Source organism: Aplidium turbinatum, chromosome 16, assembly GCF_918807975.1.
Source record: "Aplidium turbinatum chromosome 16, kaAplTurb1.1, whole genome shotgun sequence".
Lineage (NCBI taxonomy): Eukaryota > Metazoa > Chordata > Ascidiacea > Aplousobranchia > Polyclinidae > Aplidium > Aplidium turbinatum.
Window position 1 is genome coordinate 15,711,876 of NC_137487.1, and position 21,127 is coordinate 15,733,002.

The following is a 21,127-nucleotide window of genomic DNA, read 5'->3' on the forward strand; positions in this document are numbered from 1 at the left end:
GGATTTCTTACAAGTGTTGTCATTGTGCATAATTTATTGCATATTTTTTATTACTATTATTACTCATTCTAATTTCTATTACTCATGTTTGTTGTTTTATTTACAATACTTTTAGAAAGTCACTGCTTTTTGTTGTGGCTAGACTTTTGCATTGTTCCTTCATCTTAGCAAACCGAAATAAGGCAAAAGTTGTAATGGAAAGTGTTGCATGACAGTTTACAATACGAAACGCTACAAACAAATTTTCTGCATACAACGACAAAAACAATATACAACAGATACAACATACGGTAGCCCGAAGTGGGTTTTGCTGAGCCACTTTTCTTTATAAAAAAACAAAAAAAAAACGCATTTTACCATATAAGTTACTGCAACTCACATAATTAAATACAACGAAGACAATACCAAAACATGAAAATTGGTGTGATTGATACACAGCCCTCACAACAGAAAGAGAAAATCCTTTATGAAGAATCCATTTTTATTAAGACAAAATTTAACATGAACTTTGATTAGTATTAAATTTTAATTTTGTTCACATACGATGTTGGCTGATTTGCTTAAAGACGCAAACCCATTTAACATATGACCGTAAAACAGTGGAACATCAATAAAAGTTTAACTTCGTTAGTGTGGTTGACTTGGTATAGCAGTGTTTCTATTAATGTAAGCCAACAAAAGGATTTTCTAATACAATCGTATGTAGTGAAATACAATTGTTATTGCATAAAAGTTTCTGTAAATTAAACTGAGTGTTGAAACGATTTGAATTTCAATAAAGCTTATGCAAGTCAGCTGGAATTGCAACTGTTTTTGAGCGTATGTAAAAATTATGTAACTGAAAGTTTATAACGTTGAATCGATGGAAACGTTATGTAACTTTTACAATTGCTTAAAATGATGATCAACATTTCATGCAATAATAAATTTTAATTGAAAACGTGATGCTTTTTTGATCGAAGTGGAAATTAAAGCATACGAAAGCAACACAAAACATAGGCACGCATGAAACTCCTGGCGTTCGTTTAGACGTTGGAATATCATTTTACGATGAAGGATTATTTCTTCTTTCCTAAAACATCTGTAAAATATTACGTTGTTAGCAATAGCAAAACTATAGTCTTTAGGTTTAATCTAGGCTCAAACTTACTTGCAATGGTCCACTGCAGATGACAATTATGTCATATTAACTGATACATAAACAATCTGGGACCCTATTAGTTAGACAATACTGCTTGACTGCTAATTTGATCTAGTTAAACTTGATTTGGTCTTGTAGATGGAATTGCGCAACAGCAAATGGTCATGGTTTCAATAAGTTAATTCAATGTTGTTCGGGCAATTTGATTGGCAAAGTAGCCTATATTAAATCATAGGCTGCGTTATAATTTGCTAAAGCCAGGTTACTCAAACGTTTTATTAAGTACAGTAGCATAATAAGTTTATTACGGCCTCCATTAAACATTCGTTATTGTAAAGAAAGGGACGTTCTTCCCGGCCATCAGCACGAGGCTGATCACTCACTAGTACAGCGAGCAGTTGCGATTCGCTAACCATAACGGTATAGCTTCCACGCTAGCCATTTAGACCATCCAATCAACTATATGTTTCTCGGCAGCCGATTGTAGCAAGAATTGACAGCGATAGACACCGTGTTTCGCCCATGAGGCTGGGCTCGTCAGTATGGCACCGTATTCTTGCCACAAGGGTATTCGACCGCCGCTTTACCAGTCTGTTTACCAGTCAATCGGCTGCAGAGAAACATTCGTTATTGTTTACATTCGCTAATGTTGCTTACTTGCTGCTGGTACGCAAACGTTAGGCCCGAGCGGTATCGCATCTGCGTTACAAACGCATTGGCCGTTGATGCAGGATGCAAGTGGCTGACATGGAGATGGGCAGGATGATGAAGAAGGAGGTAGGATAGGTTGATTCCCTGTTCAAAAATAATAATATGTATTATTCACTTCAGTTTGTTTTTGTTTCTGATCATCACAACAAAAAAACAATATATGATAAACATAGCAGAGGTCTAGAAAAAGGTAGAAGCGACAAAACGGGGACGTTATGGCGTGCATGATACCAAAGCAGGACAATTAGTTTAAAATGTGGCACCGTCGTAACACCTTAAACATCTTATTGATGATAATAATGATAACAATATTTTGCTGCAGTTGATGCATTTAATTAGACTTCAATCATACTCTCGCAGCAGCGGTTTCAGAACATCTTTTTCAAAGCGATATAATGGTGAAATGCTTGATTTATTTCCTTTTTTTTTCTGATAAATTTCAGTTTGAATCCAGATCGGATCAGACCAAAGATGTTTAAAATGCTGTCGACCGTGTTCAGTCCCACCTTAATACGACGTGAGAAGTCATGATGATAATATCACATTGAATAATGATGCACCATTTTGGAAGTTGTAATTTTTAGTTATTTTATTATAACTACTAAATTTATTAATGTACAGTAAATCAAACTTAAACAACTATAACTTCAATTAATTTATAGCATGAGAGTATATCCGCAATATCACTATTATCACATAAATAAAATTGATGTTACAAAAATACTTAATCATTTCGAACATCCTTCACCAAAAATCAGATCTTATGTCCTTATTCAAGTAATATAAATACACTAATTGAATGTGGATCAAACATTTTTGAAAATCTCTTTAAGTCTACAAGGCGAGGGAGACAAAACGTAATTTGATGATAATAACTTCATGAAGTTTTTGCCTAACTTAGTTTTACTCTTTTTTTGTATTCTATTTTGTGACATTTTTGCACTAATACTTTGCATTGCAATTGAAATGTTAATTAGCCTACAAGTTACTTTATATTCAGTGTAGTATTTATATTCAGTGTAGTATATTAATCTGCTGTAATTTATCAAAACTTAAATGTATATAGGCCTACCTCCAGCAGGGACGCAAATTCCTCCTAAACGGATATGTAAGAACGGGCAAGGTTGTGGGTTTGGAATAGCTGGAAAAAAATCTTGAATTATGTCCGATAAGAAAAATAAAATTACAAACATGTTATAACATACTCATTTGCAAAGGAAGGAAGTACAGGCAGCCTAAACAATTAAAATATTGTCGCCTTATCTAGTGCTTTGTTTTACGACAGCTACAAGCTTTATTTATTGGACACTACGTTAAACCCAGACAGTAAATTCGTCATTTTTACATTAATTTAAAGTGTACAGACGGATTTTACTTTCTGGGAAATTACTATATTAGCACAGTAATTGACATGCGGTTTTGGTAGGACTTTTAATAACATGTCTGAATATGGACAAGAAAATTGGCTTCTTTTTTTTCCCTCCATCAAATCAAAATCTTCAACTAACAAACGTAGGCCTAACTCTACGTGCGAGAAAATATACGTAGCGCATAGCCTACCATTGTAGACACAGCGTTGTAGGCCTGTCCCTTGTATGTACCCCGAATTACAAACACATTGTCCTCCAATGCAAGATGAGTACTGAGAATACTGCTGGTAGCATTGCGCATTCGTATAACAAGTTCCCTGTGGCTGGCCTGACCCACCTGAATAAAAAAGCCTTAGTAATTCCGATCCTGTGTGTGCTAGTAGCAGACTAAATAACACTAACGTTTTCTAACGCAATATTAATTATTTTCTGTCAAAGAAGTCGATTTTAAAGTACACTAACAGGTTGGATTAACACAGGTAATTCATTTAACAATCAATAATAAAACAGTTCATTGCATTAAAAATAGTAGACTTAATAAACCTTAATAAGCCTAAACATCAACGCTAGTGTCGGGTATCTCTGATAGAGCATGGAAGTAAAACAGAGCTGCCCTACACTTGAGAAAAAATGAAATAACATAAATTTCTTAACGAGATTATTCAAAATAAAAGTAACCTACTTCATTTTTTGAGGAAATTTTACTTTTGTTAAAAAAATGAAAAGAAACTTTATGATTCACTCATAGAGCTTAACATACATACCATTATAGACACAGCGTTGTGAGCCTGAACCTGGTGTGTACCCCGAATTACAAACACATTGTCCTCCAATGCAAGATGAGTACTGAGAATACTGCTGGTAACACTGCGCATTCGTATAGCAAGTTCCCTGTGGCTGGCCTGACCCACCTTAATGAAATAAAGATTGTTAAAAATATTTGTTTTGTTTGCATTCGCACATGCGGCCTTTCGCGTTTCGATCATCGTCGTTTGGTATCAAACGTTTAAATTTGTAGTTGTGTTTTTTTTTCAGCCTTATATTAGTCGGCTAAAAAGTCATTCACCAGTGAGTAAGTCGGTCAGAAGTAGGATAATGTTTTACGTTTGTTCAAAAGTTTACTGCTAGTTTATTGCATACACTGCAGTGTTGTAGATTACAACTGACCATTCTTATTTTGCCTCATGCCTAATCATTTCTATTGTTTCTCCTTGCGGTACTATGACGTAGGTAGTTGCTCGTTTAAACAATCAAATACATGCCGCGACATTTTACTTGTGTTCTAGCAGCGTAGCTTCATACAGCAGATTGTTCAGTAGTAAAGCCATTTCAGTTGCATCATGTAATCTTTAGTTTGTAAGCTGTAGTGTACAATCTCTTTACTTACTACCTTATTATGTTGATGTTAATCGCTATGTTTATGTTCAGCTATATCGTGTGTTTTGTTTATTAAACCCTTATTTGAGGATTTTTGATGAATGAGTATGGATTCATAACATGCAGCTCACCGTATTCTAAAGTTATTCTTATAGGCTATACTTCTATTTGCCGTTTGACAGTTCGTCTCGGTAGTGTTCAGCATTAAGTATCCGTTTACTTGTATATGCAACCTATGTGATAATTACAGGAGTCATACTAATTAGTCATTACCTACGTAAGTAGGCTACCAACCTAAATACTTGTTTCTAATAGTGAGATAATTTGAAATCAAACCATTTTTGTTTTCGTTTTGAAATAAAAAACATTCTAGTTTTTTTTATCAACTTGAAAGAAAAATGAAACGGACATCATGTTTTGCCAATCAATTAAGAAATATATGTATATATTTAATTTTATTGTTTCTAGGTTAAAAGCACAGTCTCGACTCTATACATACCATTGTAGACACAGCGTTGTAAGCCCGAACTTTGTGTGTACCCCGAATTACAAACACATCGTCCTCCAACGCAAGATGAGTAAGGAGAATACTCATAGCAGTTTGCATTCGAATAACAAGTTCCCTGCGGCGGGCCTGACCAACCAGAATAATAAAAAACATTAAGAATTCTAACCATGTACTAAGTATAGCAGACTAAATGTTCGTAATGTTTTACAATGCAACATTTCTGCTTTTCTGTCAAAGAAGTCGATTTTTAAGTAATTTTAACAGGTTGAATTATCACCTCTAATTGATTTAACTACGTATTTGCTATTAGACTTTTAAATCTTAAGAATGCATGCTATTTCATTTTTAACGCAAGTGTAGTGGTGTAGGCTATCTCTGGTATAGCGTGGAAGCACAACAGAGCTGCGTTCAATACTTGCGCAATAATTTAAATTGTCTGATTTCTTACTAAGACTAGATAAAACAAAAGTATTTCAATTTTTTGAAGAGATCTTGCTTCTATTTTTTTTAAATATACTTTTGTTACTTGCTCGAAACAAAAACAAACGGGACATTAACAGGCATGGCCGAACCACGTGGGCCTGGGCCCACCTACCTTATTTTCTGGGTGGGCCTGGCCCACTCAGTTTTGAAAGCCAAATTTCTTTGAAAAGGTAGCGTAAACGGCAAATCAGAGAGGGAGTTCCAAAAAAAGGTTTCACTCATTTGATACACACTAGTTTGATTAAGCTATAGTTCAATGATGAAATCCAATCTTTAAACTTTTCGGTTGAGCCCACTATTGATGGGCAGCACGTGTGGGTGTGGTTGAGTGTGCAATCAATATAATTATTCTCTATCTTAAACAATGATATCATTACATACACACGTAATGTATCAGGGTATAATACCGTAGATTATTACTCGCAGGTAGTATTATAACTGTGTGTGTGTTATTGCCTTTTTATTTGTGTGCACATCGTGACATCGCCATATTTTGCATAGCGCTATACAGCAATTTAACAATTTTGTAATTTTTTTGTCCAAATCAGGCCCAAAAATGCAAAAATAACTTTCGCTTGTTGGCGCGAAAGGCAATCATGAAAACACAATGTATAAACGATTTAAAGTATTATGAATGCAACAATGTTATGGGGGTCTGGGGGGCTTCGCCCCACAGAAGTTGAATTGACTTTGACTGCTGCGTCTCTGGGCCCACCTACTTTTAAAATGGTTCCTCCATGCCTGGATTAATACAATAATTACCCACCGCGAATTGAGCTAAAGTATTTTACAAAATATTTTACCTACGATAGCATTGTCAGTTTAACACCAGCTTTATTTTTGTCATTCGGAAGTAGCCTAGGTTTAAGTTATGGAGGCTACTTAAACTAAGCAGTCATAGTGCCTAACATACGCAGTAGGCTTCATACCATTATAGACACAGCGTTCAAAGCCTGTCCCTTGTGTGTACCCCGAATTGCAAACACATCGTCCTCCAATGCAAGATGAGTACTGAGAATATTGGGAGCACTGTGCATTCGTATAGCAAGTTTCCTGTGGCTGCCCTGACCCACCTGAATAAAAAATAATGATAAAAACGTTTGCTTCCATTCCTATACTTGCGGTCGTTCGAGTTGCGCTCATCAACGTTGTCTATTACATTCCCAATCTACATTTGTTTTGCTTTCAACCTTGTGTTGGTCGACTAAAAAATTATTTTCCAGTGAGTAATTCAATCAGTAAGTAGGTTACAGTTTGTACGTTTAATTAGCGGTGAAATGCTGGTTTACTGCATGCGCTGCATTAAAAAAACAGAGAATGGATGTCAAGTCAAGGTTTGCCAATCAAACGCACTGTTTAGTAGCCCATTGTAATTTTTTTTAATTGGCTGCATAGCCGAGTGGTGAGAGCCCTGGAACGGCAATCGAAAAAGCGTCGGTTCGACACCGCTCAAGAGCATGCGGCTGTGTCTTTGGCAGGACACTTAAATGCATGCCTGAAGGTGGACACGAAGATTGGCTTCCTTGCCTTCCCGTCCACTTAATCCAAATCTTCAACCACCAGGTGTAAGCTTGGATGCAACAAACAAACATTTTTTTAAACAGCCTCATGTTTGCTTTAAGGGTTGTCGGCTGATCACTTACAGTCTCAACCTTATTGCCTACATATCATAGACACCAGTGGCAAGGCAGTTATCAACACTGTTATGTGCGGCCGCGGAAGGTATTAGCGTACAAGTATAACCAAAAATACTTTTCTTGAGGATGTAAAGAGCATGAAGGCAAAAAAATACTTTCCGGAAAGCATATTTTCGCTTTGCATACAATTACACCGACCACCCAAATATCAGATTGTAGTTCTAGGTGGGGGTCACTTAATAAAGTTATTCCAATGCGATGTCCAGCCACACTGTCCCAGTGGTTGATTAAATTGCGTACAAAGTGTAATTATTATGTTTCCGGGCAGTTGAAAAATATGGACGAAAACTCCTTGTTGCGTTATAATCGTTTTGATTTTTTTGAAAATCTCGGGCACAAGTGGAGCGGATGTTGTTGAGTACTTAAGTTGAATAGTTAGGCTACTGTTGCGCAGACCCGCAGTAAAATTTGCTGTCTAACGGTTAGGAAGCGTAGCCTAAATTAACTGAAGAAGGCAGAAGTTTCAGTGAAAGTTGGACGAATGATTACTTTAGTTGTTAATTGCAAGATATCTTTTGTGAAGCGAAGTGACAACCACTCTTGCTTGGCGATGAACATTCTGATGAAACCGCTTGCCAAAACAAGTGGCCTCGTTTATTAGACATTGTTAAAGAAGTCAAAAGTGTTGAGGAGCTTGGCCTGGCAGTAGCGTTATTCGACTAATTTTGTTGGTGCGGTATTCTAAGATAAATATTAACAACATGTAACGCTGGATACTGGGTACAAAATGTGTACGTTTCTAGCATAAGAGTCAATCTACCTAAAATTTTATTAGTGCTGCCCGCCACACAATCCTTAATGCCAAAGTGGCCCGCATTCAAAAAAGTTTGGTGACCCCTGTCATAGATTTATCGTATCATAGACATAGATCTCAGTGGCAAGGCAGCTATCGCCTTCAACTCTAATGCTGGTATGTCTGGGATCGATTCCAGGTCGAGTCAAAGGCTACCACAGTCCTTAAATCGGTGCCGATTGTGTTCTCTCTTGCATTACGCAGTGAGGACTATAGGGATAAGTCGGGTAATAAATTTGATAACATTGCAAATCTGCTATAAAATTCAATACAATCTTTGTCGCTAAAATACCTTAGCAGCTGTTAAGCAACAATAAATAAACTATATCTTTATTATTATTATTACCATTGTAGACACAGCGTTGTAAGCCTGATCCTTGTGTGTACCCCGAATTACAAACACATCGTCCTCCAACGCAAGATGAGTAAGGAGAATAGTCATAGCAGTTTCCAGTCGTATAACAAGTTGCCTGTGGCTGGCCTGATCCACCTGAATAAAGAAAATAATGTTGAAAAAAGTTTGTCTGCATTCCTATAGCCTACTTGCGGTCCTTCGCGATGCAATCATCAACGTTTTGTATCATATTCCCAATCTACACTTGTGTTTTGCTTTCAGCCTTATATTGGTCGGCTAAAAATTCATTTCCCAGTGAGTAAGTCAGTCAGTAAGTATATACAGTTTGTACGTTTGTTCAACGATCCAATGCTGATTTACGGCTTATAAAAATAAAGTTATAAAAACATCAAAGTTTGTCTCAAACAAAATTTTTAGTAGCATATTGTGATTTTTTAACACCCATATTTTTGCATTACGTGTTGTAGGCTAAACATTTACAATCCTAATCCTAACCTATACAATACATACCATTATAGACACAGCGTTGTGAGCCAGATCCTTGTGTGTACCCCGAATTACAAACACATTGTCCTCCAATGCAAGATGAGTACTGAGAATATTGCTGGTAGCATTGCGCATTCGTATAGCAAGTTCCCTGTGGCTGGCCTGACCCACCTGAAAAGTAATAATTGATATTTCTTAAATCTAACTGTAAGAAACCCAGAAGGGTAAGAGGAAGTGATCAAAGACTTCTTCAAAATCAGTGTAGGCTTTGTGAAAGACTTTCAAACAAAAAAATTCCCATTGAAACCGAAACAAAAATTGAAAAAACAAAATAAATCATTCTGAAATTTCGTGCATAGAAATTTGACTTGAAATGACTGTGTTGGTTTTATACATATTAGTTTTTTTAGCTGTTCAAACTGTATCAAAGTTATTTCAAATTTTTGATCATGAAAAAGTTTCCAATTTTTTTTAGTTTTGCTGTGTAAACAACACAATTCACGTCTACAGACGTTGAATTATTGCAAACAGATCTGCTTTGCTGACTTGAGAAGATATTCATGGTAAGCTATCGAGTCAGAGAAAATGCGAGGCAGAAATTATAATTATTTTAACCAACAGGAGTACAATTTGGAGATGATGACATTGAAAACTAGTTCTTGCTCCTATTGGTTAGTTTTTCTGCATTTCGGAATGTCATCCGTTCTTCTATCCATCTTTATCTTCTTTTTTCTTCACTTTCACCATAACTTATTCGTTTCATAACGACATCCATGACCACCTGAAGATGGCTACCTGGATATCTTTAGGCAGTCATGCAACATCTAACATATTTATATTTTTCCTTCCTCTTTGCTTACTGTGATATATCATATTTATTGCAAGTTATGGTATTTTAGAAATTACCCATTTCCTTTGTCACATACCATTGTAGACACATCCTTGTCCTTGCGGTTCTTGCTGATACCCATCACTACAGACACACTGTCCGCCTCTGCAAGTGGCATAACTTGAATACGAAAAGCAATCTACAGTGGAGCTGCATTGATTAGGTGATTGGCCTGGACCACCTGCATAAAACAAAAAACAAGTTGACTTACACCACTGACTATCAAAAGCAACTACGACGTTTCATCACAAGAATATTTTCAGAAGTGACATACGGTAATCTTGAGAGAAGATATGAAACAACGTGCAATTATCTTTAAGAATTAAAAGTGTATACCTGTAACAACTGCAAATACAACTGCTCAAGAAATATCAACTTTAAATAACTGTTTAGGGTCATCGCTGATACAGAAAGTCTGCAATGAAAAGCTACATAACATAATTGATTTGAAGCTTGAGCCTGGGAAAACGATGAAAAGGGAACAACAATATTTTATTGCTTGCAATTATAGGCGGTGCATCATGTGTTTCTGGTGAGTGCATATGCATTTGCGTTACCAGTCATATGCAACGAGCACAATTATACTTGGTTGCTTGTAGTTTGGCTTGTAGATAACGTACGTTAACCTTTAACAATGTGGTTTCTAGCCCTAGGCGACTATCAGCGCAATCTTAATGAAAGTTTGTTTGTTGGCATTATTCGCGAACTTGCAGTTATTCCTTTCAGCTCAAGCAGGGTCGCAGCCATGGGAGGAGGGTTTGGGGGTAGCAATCCCCCTGCTTCAAATTTTGTTTTCTCTCCAAAAATATTTTTAATACTCTTATAACGTTTTAATGACATTGTACTATATGTTGAATAACGTTTCATAAATGTTTATTGCATTAAGTAGCTATATTTTTAAACAAATTCTTTATTTCAAACATTAAAAGATCTGCCTCTCCAGCGATTACTTTTGTCCCCCCTCCCACCCCTTAAAATTCTTTTTAGCTACGTCACTGAGACCAGGTGTATGGTAATTCCTGCCATGAACCAATATCGTTGTTATCGCTGTAGCCTTTATACTCTACATGACTAGGCTACACGCTATCAACGTCTCCACTTTTTGTTATTTTACATAAAATTGATATTTTATAACTTTTTTGTACCTACACGCTTTCTTCTGTTGTGAGATGGCCATTCAAGGCAGAAAGGAAAGCGTTCAAGCGTAATCTACAAGACAAGTTTGTTGTCCTAACTACTGTCAAGTCACCACGAGAGCTTTATTCTGTGATATAAATTTTGTTACGGCATTGAACAATGAGAGTTTGTTGTGGTCGCAATATGGTCAGTGTGATCCAACAACAATCAGTCACTAAAAGATCTATCTCTTATATAAAAAAAAGCGCTTTTTGAAGTTAATCCTGAAGTTTTTGAACATGATGTTCAGATGTTGCACTTTAAACCGGCACGACTAAAAAGACCTACCAGTTGGAGAGCAAGCTCCTCCATAGTACGAATATCCATAACTGCACACACATCCTCTATTGATGCAAGATGAATAGGCCGGGCAATCAACAGGATAATTGCAAGATCTAAACGGTGTTTGCTGGGGTGGCGCTGAAAAGAAATTAATTCGTTTATAGTTTGGCATTGAAGATATAAACAAATCTTAATTTTTTAAAGAATAGTTTAGTTTTTTTTTATATAACTCAAAGTCTAGTGACATTTTAAGACCGATTTTCGGGGCCATTGATTCTTCGTTACAACCTGCAAACAAGAACGCAATTAAAGCTTGTCCAGTTTGCAGATGCTTTTCAAGTAAACTGCCCTTGCAAGCTAATTGAACCATTTCCGTTAAACTCTTATTTAACATAATAAAACATGATGGAATGGTGTATGGACAGTTATAAATTTAAATTTGTTGTTGATACGAACTGTCCCATAAATTCATTCGTCTCTAAATCTTTTCCGATTTAATTATTATGTTTGTAAATTATCAGTTCGGTTGAGAAGGACCTGCCAATCAACAATAAAACTGAATATGCAAGTCAACTATTACTAAAAGAGCACTGTCTATTGAAAACTGACATTCTAGCCTTCGTATTTAAATATTTACTCGACAATAAATTTATGAAGCAATTCGACTGGTTTTTAACCAAAGAAGTTATATAAGCTCATATATAAATCTACTAAAAGTTGGTGTGTGGTCGTGGTGAACGGGCTGAGCCATTGAGATTACCACTTCAAAGTATTCAAGCATGCATGGCAAGTTTTTACCTGGGTCAACGCATTGTGATCCAACTACTCTATATGGGAGTCGGCATTCACAACGCCCGTTGATGCAAACGCCCCTGCCTTGGCAAGATGGGTAACACGAATTTTGACCGGGAGCTGCCGAATAAAAAATATTACAACGATTAAATTACAGGGGTAACTTATTGACGCATTCTTCAACTTATATTGTAGTAGTTTTCATGAATAACTTTATCTACTCCGCATGAGAAGAAAATAAGGATATTCATTGATTTCGTTTAGTTAAACATTTAATTCAGAAATAAATAATTTTCGGTCAATATAGCCTACTGTAGCTAACTTTTTTCCCAACAGATTTTGTTGAAATAGTATTTGAATTACCGTACTGTGAATTTAGAAGTCAGAAAAGAGTAAACAAAATGTTATGATAACCACTACTTAAACAAATCTTTTCATTGAGATAAAATCAATTAAGGTACTTACAAGGTGGATAGCCTGTTCCACCTCCTTGGGCAAGAAATGACAACAGAAATGGATAGGAGCTTAGATCGTCTTCATTGCATAAACTTTGCAGGAGTAAGAAAAATTGAATGCTATCTTGGCCACCAGAGCCACCATATGGATATCCTAATCCGCCAAGGCCGCCAAGGTAAGGGTTTCCAGCACCACCAGTTAAAAGACCAGCAAAGGGATTTCCAGAACCACCAGTTAAAAGACCAGCAAAAGGATTTCCAGCAGCACCAGCTAAAAGACCGGCGAAAGGATTGCCAGTGTTTCCTCCAGAACCTCCAGAAAGCAAATAATTTCCTAGCAAAGGATTTGACAAAGGGTTGCTCCCAGTACCGAAGAAACGTGGTGACGTATTTCCTCCTTCTGACCCAGTTGAGCCTCCACTATTGGGCGGATTAGTCGGATTAGGAGGAGAACTGTTTTCACTGTTTGGATTATTTCCATTATATGTACTATCTCCCCCACTTGCTGGTGGAGCACCGGCACCTTGTAAGGACCGACCACCTAAGCCTCCAAGAAACGGAAGGTATTGGTAGAAGTTATTCTGTCCGCCTCCATTCCCAGCATTTGCAAATTGACTAAGAAGAAGAGCGCATGTTAAATTTCCGCCTGATCCCCCAGCAAGTTGACTCAACAGAAGATATTGACCAATGTTGTTGCCTCCTGAAGCACCTCCTCCCCCAAAACCAAAAATTCGACCGCTTATATTTGACGAGGTCGAGTTTTCATTGGTATTCGACGTTTCGGAAGAATCTTGTGATGAAACAATAGATATCGCGCATACTGCAACTACAACACACAAAGAAATCTGTAAAGTCCTCATTTTCCCAAAGTTATGAAAGTTGAAAGCGATACCTTGCTTTAACTTGTGACAGAAGAAATGTGCTGTTTCTTTTTTTCACTGGTTTTATAGCAAGCGAGTGCAAGCTACAAAAAACGCCAGCTATCGACATAGGCTACCTTTGAAAAAACAAGAAAAAAGCTATTTATTCATTACGATTTGCAAAAAAGATTAGCTTTGACAAATCACCGTTCTACCACGGCAAGGATACAGAATTCAAAATACGTAGATGAAAATATAATGTATCTTATCTTCGAAATAACAAAAGTTGTATTAAAATGCTATGCAATTAAAGTTATTATAAGTTGTAGAAATATTGTTGCAATACGTTTCAAAAGCATTTCACTTGATTTTTTCCACTTTAAAACAATATGAAGATGTGAAACCACGTTCCTTCAATACCTTGATACCGTAGTAGGCTAAATGTACTTTCCAAAATTTTTACACAAAAAGGTTGCTCTAGATATGAAGGATATTGGAACGCACACATTTGCATTTTACTAACCACAATGCAAAACATGAATTCAACTGCAATATTAGGCTAGTATTTCAATTAGAAGCACAAATCAATGTGAGATCGCAATTATCTCTCTTTTATGCAGCAGCAGCAGACCAATTTTTACGTATTTTTTGTCCGATTTCACAGCTTTCTTATTTTTGGTTTGTTATTCGTTGTTTGATTTGCATGACGTTTTCGTGCTCGACACCGGTGAGGTGTGGTAATGAAAACAATTTTAGCGCTTGATACAATGGAGGTGTTTGGTTGCCCAAGGCGTAATGGTACCTGATACCTCCAACTGGACTAAGCGTATTAACTCATAAGTATAAGCACTTTTCAGGAGCAACTCCTTCGTATTGCCGTTAGATGTTTTTGGAATAACTTGGGTTTGTCTGTGGTTTGATATCTTTTTTAAAAACACAGATTGAAGAGTAGCCTATACGTATTGAAAATATCAAAAAGATTTTGCGTTGCATCAGTCTTGTCATTGGAAAGTACCTTTACGACGACGAGAACTTCCCTTCCGACATTAACCGTTTCTGCAAAGTTATTTGCGAAGAAAATTTTGGGTGTCAACCACGGCGACCTTTGAATACAGATCGTTATGGTATAATTAAACGCTGTACTTCAGTGCTGTCTAAAATCCTTTTTGTTCGATATTGTTCAATTGTCCACAAATACAAAAATGTTACAATTGTTTTCTCTCACATGAGACAATTTGTTTTAGTTTGCTGGTACCCGAAAGCCTGTTCAGGGAGCTTCCATCAGAAGGCTATTGCTAGGTCTATACCCATGCATTGTAGCTCATGGATAAAGATGAACACATAGTTTCTTGTTTTTTTTTTTTTTTGTTTTTTTTTTAATTTATTCTTATTTTGTGATTTCCATCTTTTCTGAGCCTTGTAGGATAATGAGTTATTTTATGTGCAGCCTAAGTTACGTTTTGGTACAATATTTCACATCTTGTTCTGTATCAATACACTAATATTGCCATAAAAACTAAAACAACAAATAAAATACAGAACGGAAATACCCTCCACCACGACCTGAATATTTTTGCAAGTTTTGATCGTTATCGATCTGACAAACATAAAGTTATCGAATCGTAGGGCAGGCTATATGGAGCTCTATTGTGATGATACATCACCAACCTCATTGCAGAAACTTTGTTGACAAAGCGATGAATAGGTTTCAATCTACTCACGAATTTGACCTTTTATTGTACTGTATCTACGTTTATCAGTGTCGGTTTTCATGCTCACGTTCTTGTTCGAGTGGATTGAATAGCTTTCTTGTAATGTCTAGAGAAAACTCTGGTTGAGAAAGGCAACACTGCAATGGTCATTGCGGTGATCATGATATGGAATGCAATATGTCCCCGACGAACTTTCTTGTTTTGTGACGATATATATTAAGCTTATCTATTTACGACAACTGGTCTTTCATAACAAACTAGCCTATTGTTTTATTTTTCTCTTAAAAAAACTTGTTGATTCATTCGACTTTAAACAAAAGTGGTAGGCTACCGTAACTTAGGCCTACTGATGCCAAAAACTGTTTATTCTTCTTCTTCATCGGGTGTCGTAGCCGAGAGCATTACATAAGCTCTTGCTTTATCGTTATCCTTAAGTTATATATAATCTTTTTGACACTGAAACAACTCTTTTTTGAGGCGATAATCTTGTTTTGTAGGCATTTTATGATAATCCATATCAATAGAAGGAAAAAAAAAACTTTTTTAAGGATTCTTGTCTGGAAAATCCTTTGAAAATATTCTAAAATCATGGTTTGGTTTCCAATTTCCGTTGACTAACATTTTCTTTCAATTCCCATCATTGTCAGTCCATCTTCTCTGGACCTTTTTATCTTTTGTTACTGCAAGAAGAGGGTTGAACACAGACAATCGTAATTGCCATGGTATGCAATGAGCAGTTGAGCACATTTCTGCTTATTCATTTATTTAACATATTAACTGCTATTTTGACTTCCTATCACACAACACACTGAAGATATTTTTTGAACAAGCTAAAAAAATAGAAACGATTTAACTTTTTTCAATTTTAGACCGACATGCTGTCACAAAAAAACTGGACAAACGAAAACAAATTGTAGCTTAACAGTAGGCAAAACAATTTTATTATTAAAAAATAAATTTGGCTTTTTTGTATTCTATTTCAAGCTTCCTTGCCGATATAAGTGGCAAGTAGGCTTACGTGAACCACCCAACTAAATAACTGGAGAAAAATCATCACAAAGCAATAAAAAAAAAATTATCCATTGAAACACTACATGACCATAAATGCATGTTTAACCAAAAATGTTTACCTCTGCCACAATTTCACTCCAAGTAGCCTACCCATGGCATTTCTGACAAGTAAAAACTTCCTAGTAAAAACACTCCAATCTCAGGTTTGCTAAGAAAAACCTAAATGTAGTGGTTGCTGGGTGATTGGTCTAATAACGGCAATTAGCAATCATTGTCAAAGTAAAATGATTACTGTGGCTGAAGATTCAGCTTTTGCTGCAATAAGTTTGTCTATGCAAAATGAAAAAAAAATATTTTTTTCGGAAAACATTGAAATAAGCTTAAATTCAAATAATATGTATATTTTTAGACATTGAACTAAAACTTATCTAAAAACATAATGATTTTGATGAGTTATTGAGCGGTCGCTTTGTCTATAGTTGAAGAAACTTTTGGCTAGCTCCAACATGTTAAAACAGGAGGTCCCTCACTATTGATCTCATTTTAATATTCATTTTCATTTAAATATATTCATTTAAATATTACAAATATGGAGAAACACCAATACATGTTTATCTGGCAACACCATTTTTTGATCTGGCAGCGCTATTGTTTGTGTGTGTGAAATATTTCAGTTTCGGGCTTCTGCAACTATTGGACGGTATTTCATTTAAAAGCTTTGTTTGTTTTTGTTTGTTTTTCATATCTTTATCCTGCATTGCGGGAAAGCGGACTTGAGCGCTATGCAGATTATTTTTTGCATGCAATCAAATGGACTAAAGTTTTTAAAGCAGACAATTATAGCAAGAATATACAAGAGTGATTTTTGTAGCCTAATGATGCATTGGGTGAGATCGATTTTAGTGTGAAATGTGATACGGTACTGTATAGGTAAGGTGTTCAAAGGTAGGAAGGATGTCATCTGCAATTGTGCATATATCAAACTAAAATGAGATACACAGAAACATTTTAGCAAGTCTACATAAAGTACATACTATGATAGGGCCCAGAATTACGGTAAATGAAAAAGCAACTCAGATGAGTTAGCCTACCAAGGGTGGATAATAAGTGCTGTAAGTCATTCATATATCTGTACCGGTAGTCTAAATGTTGTCCAAAATTTGCCTTTGCTTATTGTATATGTATGAATTCTATCATTTTTGTCATGCACTTGTGCAATTACACTGTACTGCTTTCAAATTTTTTGCGGTGTAGTTAACATTTTCATATTTTTTTCAGTGTGAGGACAAACATTTGCAGTACGGTGTAGGCAGCTGACAGATTTTTCTTGCCCATGACATCACTACAGTATCTTGGGGGTGCAACCTATTTTGTCCCCTAAAAAGATTAAGAAAAAAAAATGCAATAGAGCCGAAGTCGCTGATTGGAGTTGCCGAAAACATCTCAACATTTTTCCCTTGAACAGATCGATAAAAAAAGGCAGTGGCTATTTGACCGGCTCCGGTCTTTGAATCTGAAACACTATTTGACCGGTCATGACGTCACTACATAAGCACTTTTTTCTTTTTCTCTTTCAAAGCAAAAGACGATAAGCGCTTTAAGTTTTAAATTCAACACGTTTTTTTCAACTGAGTCCGTGGCGCATACGTAACGCCTCGGGCTTCCATTCTAGAGGGAATGAGTTCGATACTATCCGGAAGCGTTCTGTTTTTTTTTTTTTTTATCTACAAAAGGATACAAACTGATATGAATCTGAATGAATCAACAAGTGAATAAAAAAGTTTCAAAACGAATTAAAAAAGTTTTTTCTAGTCTTTTTTTAACAAATTCCTTTCATTTCTTAGCACAAATTCTCTGAAAAAATCACGCCTTCTAAATAATAGGCTGTAAGATTACGTTTCGCTGAAGTCCGAAGTTAAAAATTAAATCCAGTCTCATTGTCGCACAACAATCAGTCAAGTTTCAAATCATCATCTCAACCAACCCTTCAAGACAACTTTCCACTTTCACTTTAGTACTTTACTACGCTACGGCTACGCTGAAGAGGTCGGGAGATCGAAACACTGACCTTTGTTCGTAGTTGCTTTTCATAATGTCTTTTTAGACATTCTTTTTGGGTCAATAATGTCTTTTTAGATATTACTTTTAAAGAAATAAAAAGGAGTCAAAAGGCATGTAAATTTCACTCTGTGTGGAGCTACATGTACTTGAGAGGTTAACTGTTATTCTTTTATTCACAAATTAAAAAAACTTAACTTTATTACTCACATTTGGAAAGATTTAAAAAAATGGGCTGAAGGCTACTCAAATTAAAAATTGACGACAAAAATGCACTTTGGGTCAAAATTTAGTTAAAAAAAAAAAAAAACGCTTCTGGATAGTATCGAACTCATTCCCTATAGAATGGAAGCCCGAGACGTTACGTATGCGCCATGGACTCAGTTGAAGAAAACGTGTTGAATTTAAAAGTTAAGGCGCTTATCGTCTTTTGCTTTGAAAGAGAAAAAGAAAAAAGTGCTTATGTAGTGACGTCATGACCGGTCAAATAGTGTTTCAGATTCAAAGTCCGGAGCCGGTCAAATAGTGTTTCAGATTCAAAGACCGGAGCCGGTCAAATAGCCACTGCCATAAAAAAAATACAGAAGCGCCGAATTTGCTGAAACAGTTAACCACGCTAAGTATCTTGAAATAATAGTTGATAAACCGATAATGGGGTTAGGGTTATTATGTTGTACCGATCCTCACTTTCGGGTTAAGGTTATCAAATTAAGATTGTAGCCCCTCCATTACAAATGATCACAAGCTGCCATACTGGAATGATCTATTCACTCCAACTAACATTTCTAGACAAACTTACAAAAAAAATCACACTTGTTTTATAGTGGATGGTGGTACATAAAAATTCAAGAGGAAAAATTTTAAATGTTTACGGAAACTCCGAGCAGTGACTTCGGCTCTGTTCTTTTTTTCTCTTTATCTTTTCAGGGCCATAATCGGGGGATGAAGTGTTCAGGGGACAAAATAAGTTGCATCCTGTATTTTTGATTTTTTCTTGATTTGATGTAAAAACTTGACTTTGTTGTGTTGCTTGTTGTTTGTGGTTTGTTTTGAATCTTTACCTTCGTACTGGGAAAGCTTTTGAGGGTGCAACCTAGTTCGTACCTTGAACCATTCGTACAGTCAGTTCGTACCCTGAAAAGATCGAGAGAAAAAATTTAAAAAAAAACGAGTTTAATAGCACAAAGCCGAAGTCTCTGATCGGAGTTTTCCCCAACAATTTGAAACAAACTCTAGGGTTAGCGGAAACTGCGGTTTGCGGGAACTGCGGAAAAATGATTGCAAAAACTGCGATCGGCAAGGGTTAGGGTTAGAGCATATAGATTATATACTCGATGGTTAGAGTTAGGGTAAGCGGAAACTGCGATCAGCGAGGGTTAGAGCATAGATAATCTATAGTTAGGGTAAAGGTTAGCGGAAACTGCGGAAAAATGTTTGTGGAAACTGCGATCAGCGAGAGTTAGGGTTAGAGCATAGATTACTCTATGGTTAGAATTAGGGTTAGCGGAAACTGCGGAAAATGTTTGCGGAAACTACGATCAGCGGACTTCGGTTTTGAGCTATTTTTTCTCTCGATCTTTTTAGGGGGGAAATTTTAAAATGATTGCGGAAAGTGCGATCAGCAACTTCGGCTTTTTTTAATTTTTTCTCTAGATCTTTTCAAGGTACGAACTGACGGTACAAACTGTTCATGGTACGAACTAGGTTGCATCTAGCTTTTGATAGGTTATTTCTGGTAGTTTTGCATACTTGTTGAGGCTTCTGAGTTGTGACGCAGGGCCAGTTGCCAAGATTAATAGGGTGAAGTTTCCAATTGTTGAAGTGTTATTTCTGGGGAGTTATTCCATCCACTAGGTGCCGCTAAATGGAGAGCAGTCCTGAATTGTGCGTTGCTTAAGCCCACACCTCCAGAGCTGAACTAGCATGGTGTGATGTTCAGTCAGGTGCTTAATAACTGAGCTAACTATGTAACTATATTTTGTGCACAGTCTTATGCACAGGGTGCAACCTAGTTCGTACCCTGAACATTTCGTACCCTGAAAAGATCAAGAGAAAAAAATTAAAAAAGCCGAAGTCGCTGATCGCAGTTTAATTGCACAAAGCCGAAGTCACTGATCGGAGTTTCCGCAAACAACTCAAGGTCAGCGGAAACTGCGGTTGGCGGAAACTGCGGAAAAATATTTGCAAAAACTGCGATCAGCGAGGGTAAAGGTTAGAGAGCATAGATTACTCGACGGTTAGAGCATTAGAGTTAGGGTAAGCGGAAACTGCAGAAAAATGTTTGCGGAAACTGCGATCAGCGAGAGTTAGGGTTAGAGCATAGATTATTCTATGGTTAGAGTTAGAGTAAAGGTTAGCGGAAACTACAGAAAAATGTTTGCGGAAACTGCGATCAGCGAGGGTTAGGGTTAGAGCATAGATTACTCTAAGGTTAGGGTAAGGGTTAGCGGAAACTACGGTTAGCGGAAACTACGGAAAAATGTTTTCGAAAACAGCGAGGGTTAGAGCTAGAGCTCGACCGATATATCGGTCAGCCGATATCACTGGCGTAGAGTGCAGGGGTGCGGCGCACCCCCTGCTCTCATCGGTATTTTAATTCTTTTTTTTCATTTTCATTTTATTACGGTATTCAAAATATAGCTGTTTCAAATTCACACTAATTTGGTTCGTTTCCTACGCAGCAAGCTACAACAACGCCCGAGGTTTAGGGTCCATTAATGACGATACAGTTTTGTCATTCGAAGCACGCAATAATATCGTTAAACGCAAGTCAAACGCAACAATAGCTGTTGCATCAAGAATTGCTGACTTGTTCATTTCCCTCCGTATGAAGCTCACGCTTATTGAATGACTTCGATTCGCTATGACGTAACAATGCAGACGCATGTTTAATGTAAATGTAACCTGGTGTAGCAGTCTTGTGGTTAACCACGTGCTCGAGCGTTGTTATTGCGTTGTAAGCAGTTGAAAC

General features: G+C 36.6%; 1 protein-coding gene across 4 annotated transcripts; it reads right to left on the bottom strand.

The window, feature by feature from the left end:
* Window positions 1-202: 202 nt before the first annotated feature.
* LOC145785535 (uncharacterized) lies at window positions 203-13,406 on the bottom strand. 4 transcript variants are annotated; one of them, XM_082597192.1, is made up of 13 exons: window positions 12,526-13,406; window positions 12,067-12,180; window positions 11,275-11,406; window positions 9,848-9,991; window positions 8,946-9,092; window positions 8,427-8,570; window positions 6,520-6,663; window positions 5,099-5,233; window positions 3,987-4,133; window positions 3,413-3,559; window positions 2,925-2,993; window positions 1,799-1,936; window positions 203-1,081 (listed from the first exon to the last, which is right to left on the bottom strand). In XM_082597192.1, exons 1-13 carry the CDS (start codon window positions 13,373-13,375, stop codon window positions 1,059-1,061), a joined length of 2,334 nt encoding a protein of 777 aa, XP_082453318.1. In that variant the 5' UTR covers window positions 13,376-13,406; the 3' UTR covers window positions 203-1,058. The 4 variants fall into 4 exon arrangements, with proteins under 4 accessions (XP_082453318.1, XP_082453319.1, XP_082453320.1 ...); XM_082597193.1 differs by lacking the exon at window positions 3,987-4,133; XM_082597194.1 differs by lacking the exons at window positions 5,099-5,233; window positions 6,520-6,663.
* Window positions 13,407-21,127: the final 7,721 nt, after the last annotated feature.

Excerpts from the sequence above, each read along its gene's own strand:
- LOC145785535 (XM_082597192.1), bottom strand. The coding sequence starts at position 13,375 with ATGAGGACTTTACAGATTTCTTTGTGTGTTGTAGTTGCAGTATGCGCG. Across the intron at positions 5,234-6,519 it reads TGAACGCTGTGTCTATAATG|GCCCGCCGCAGGGAACTTGT; the intron begins GTATGAAGCCTA and ends CTGGTTGGTCAG. Across the intron at positions 1,082-1,798 it reads CGTTTGCGTACCAGCAGCAA|ATGTTTTAGGAAAGAAGAAA; the intron begins GTAAGCAACATT and ends AATATTTTACAG.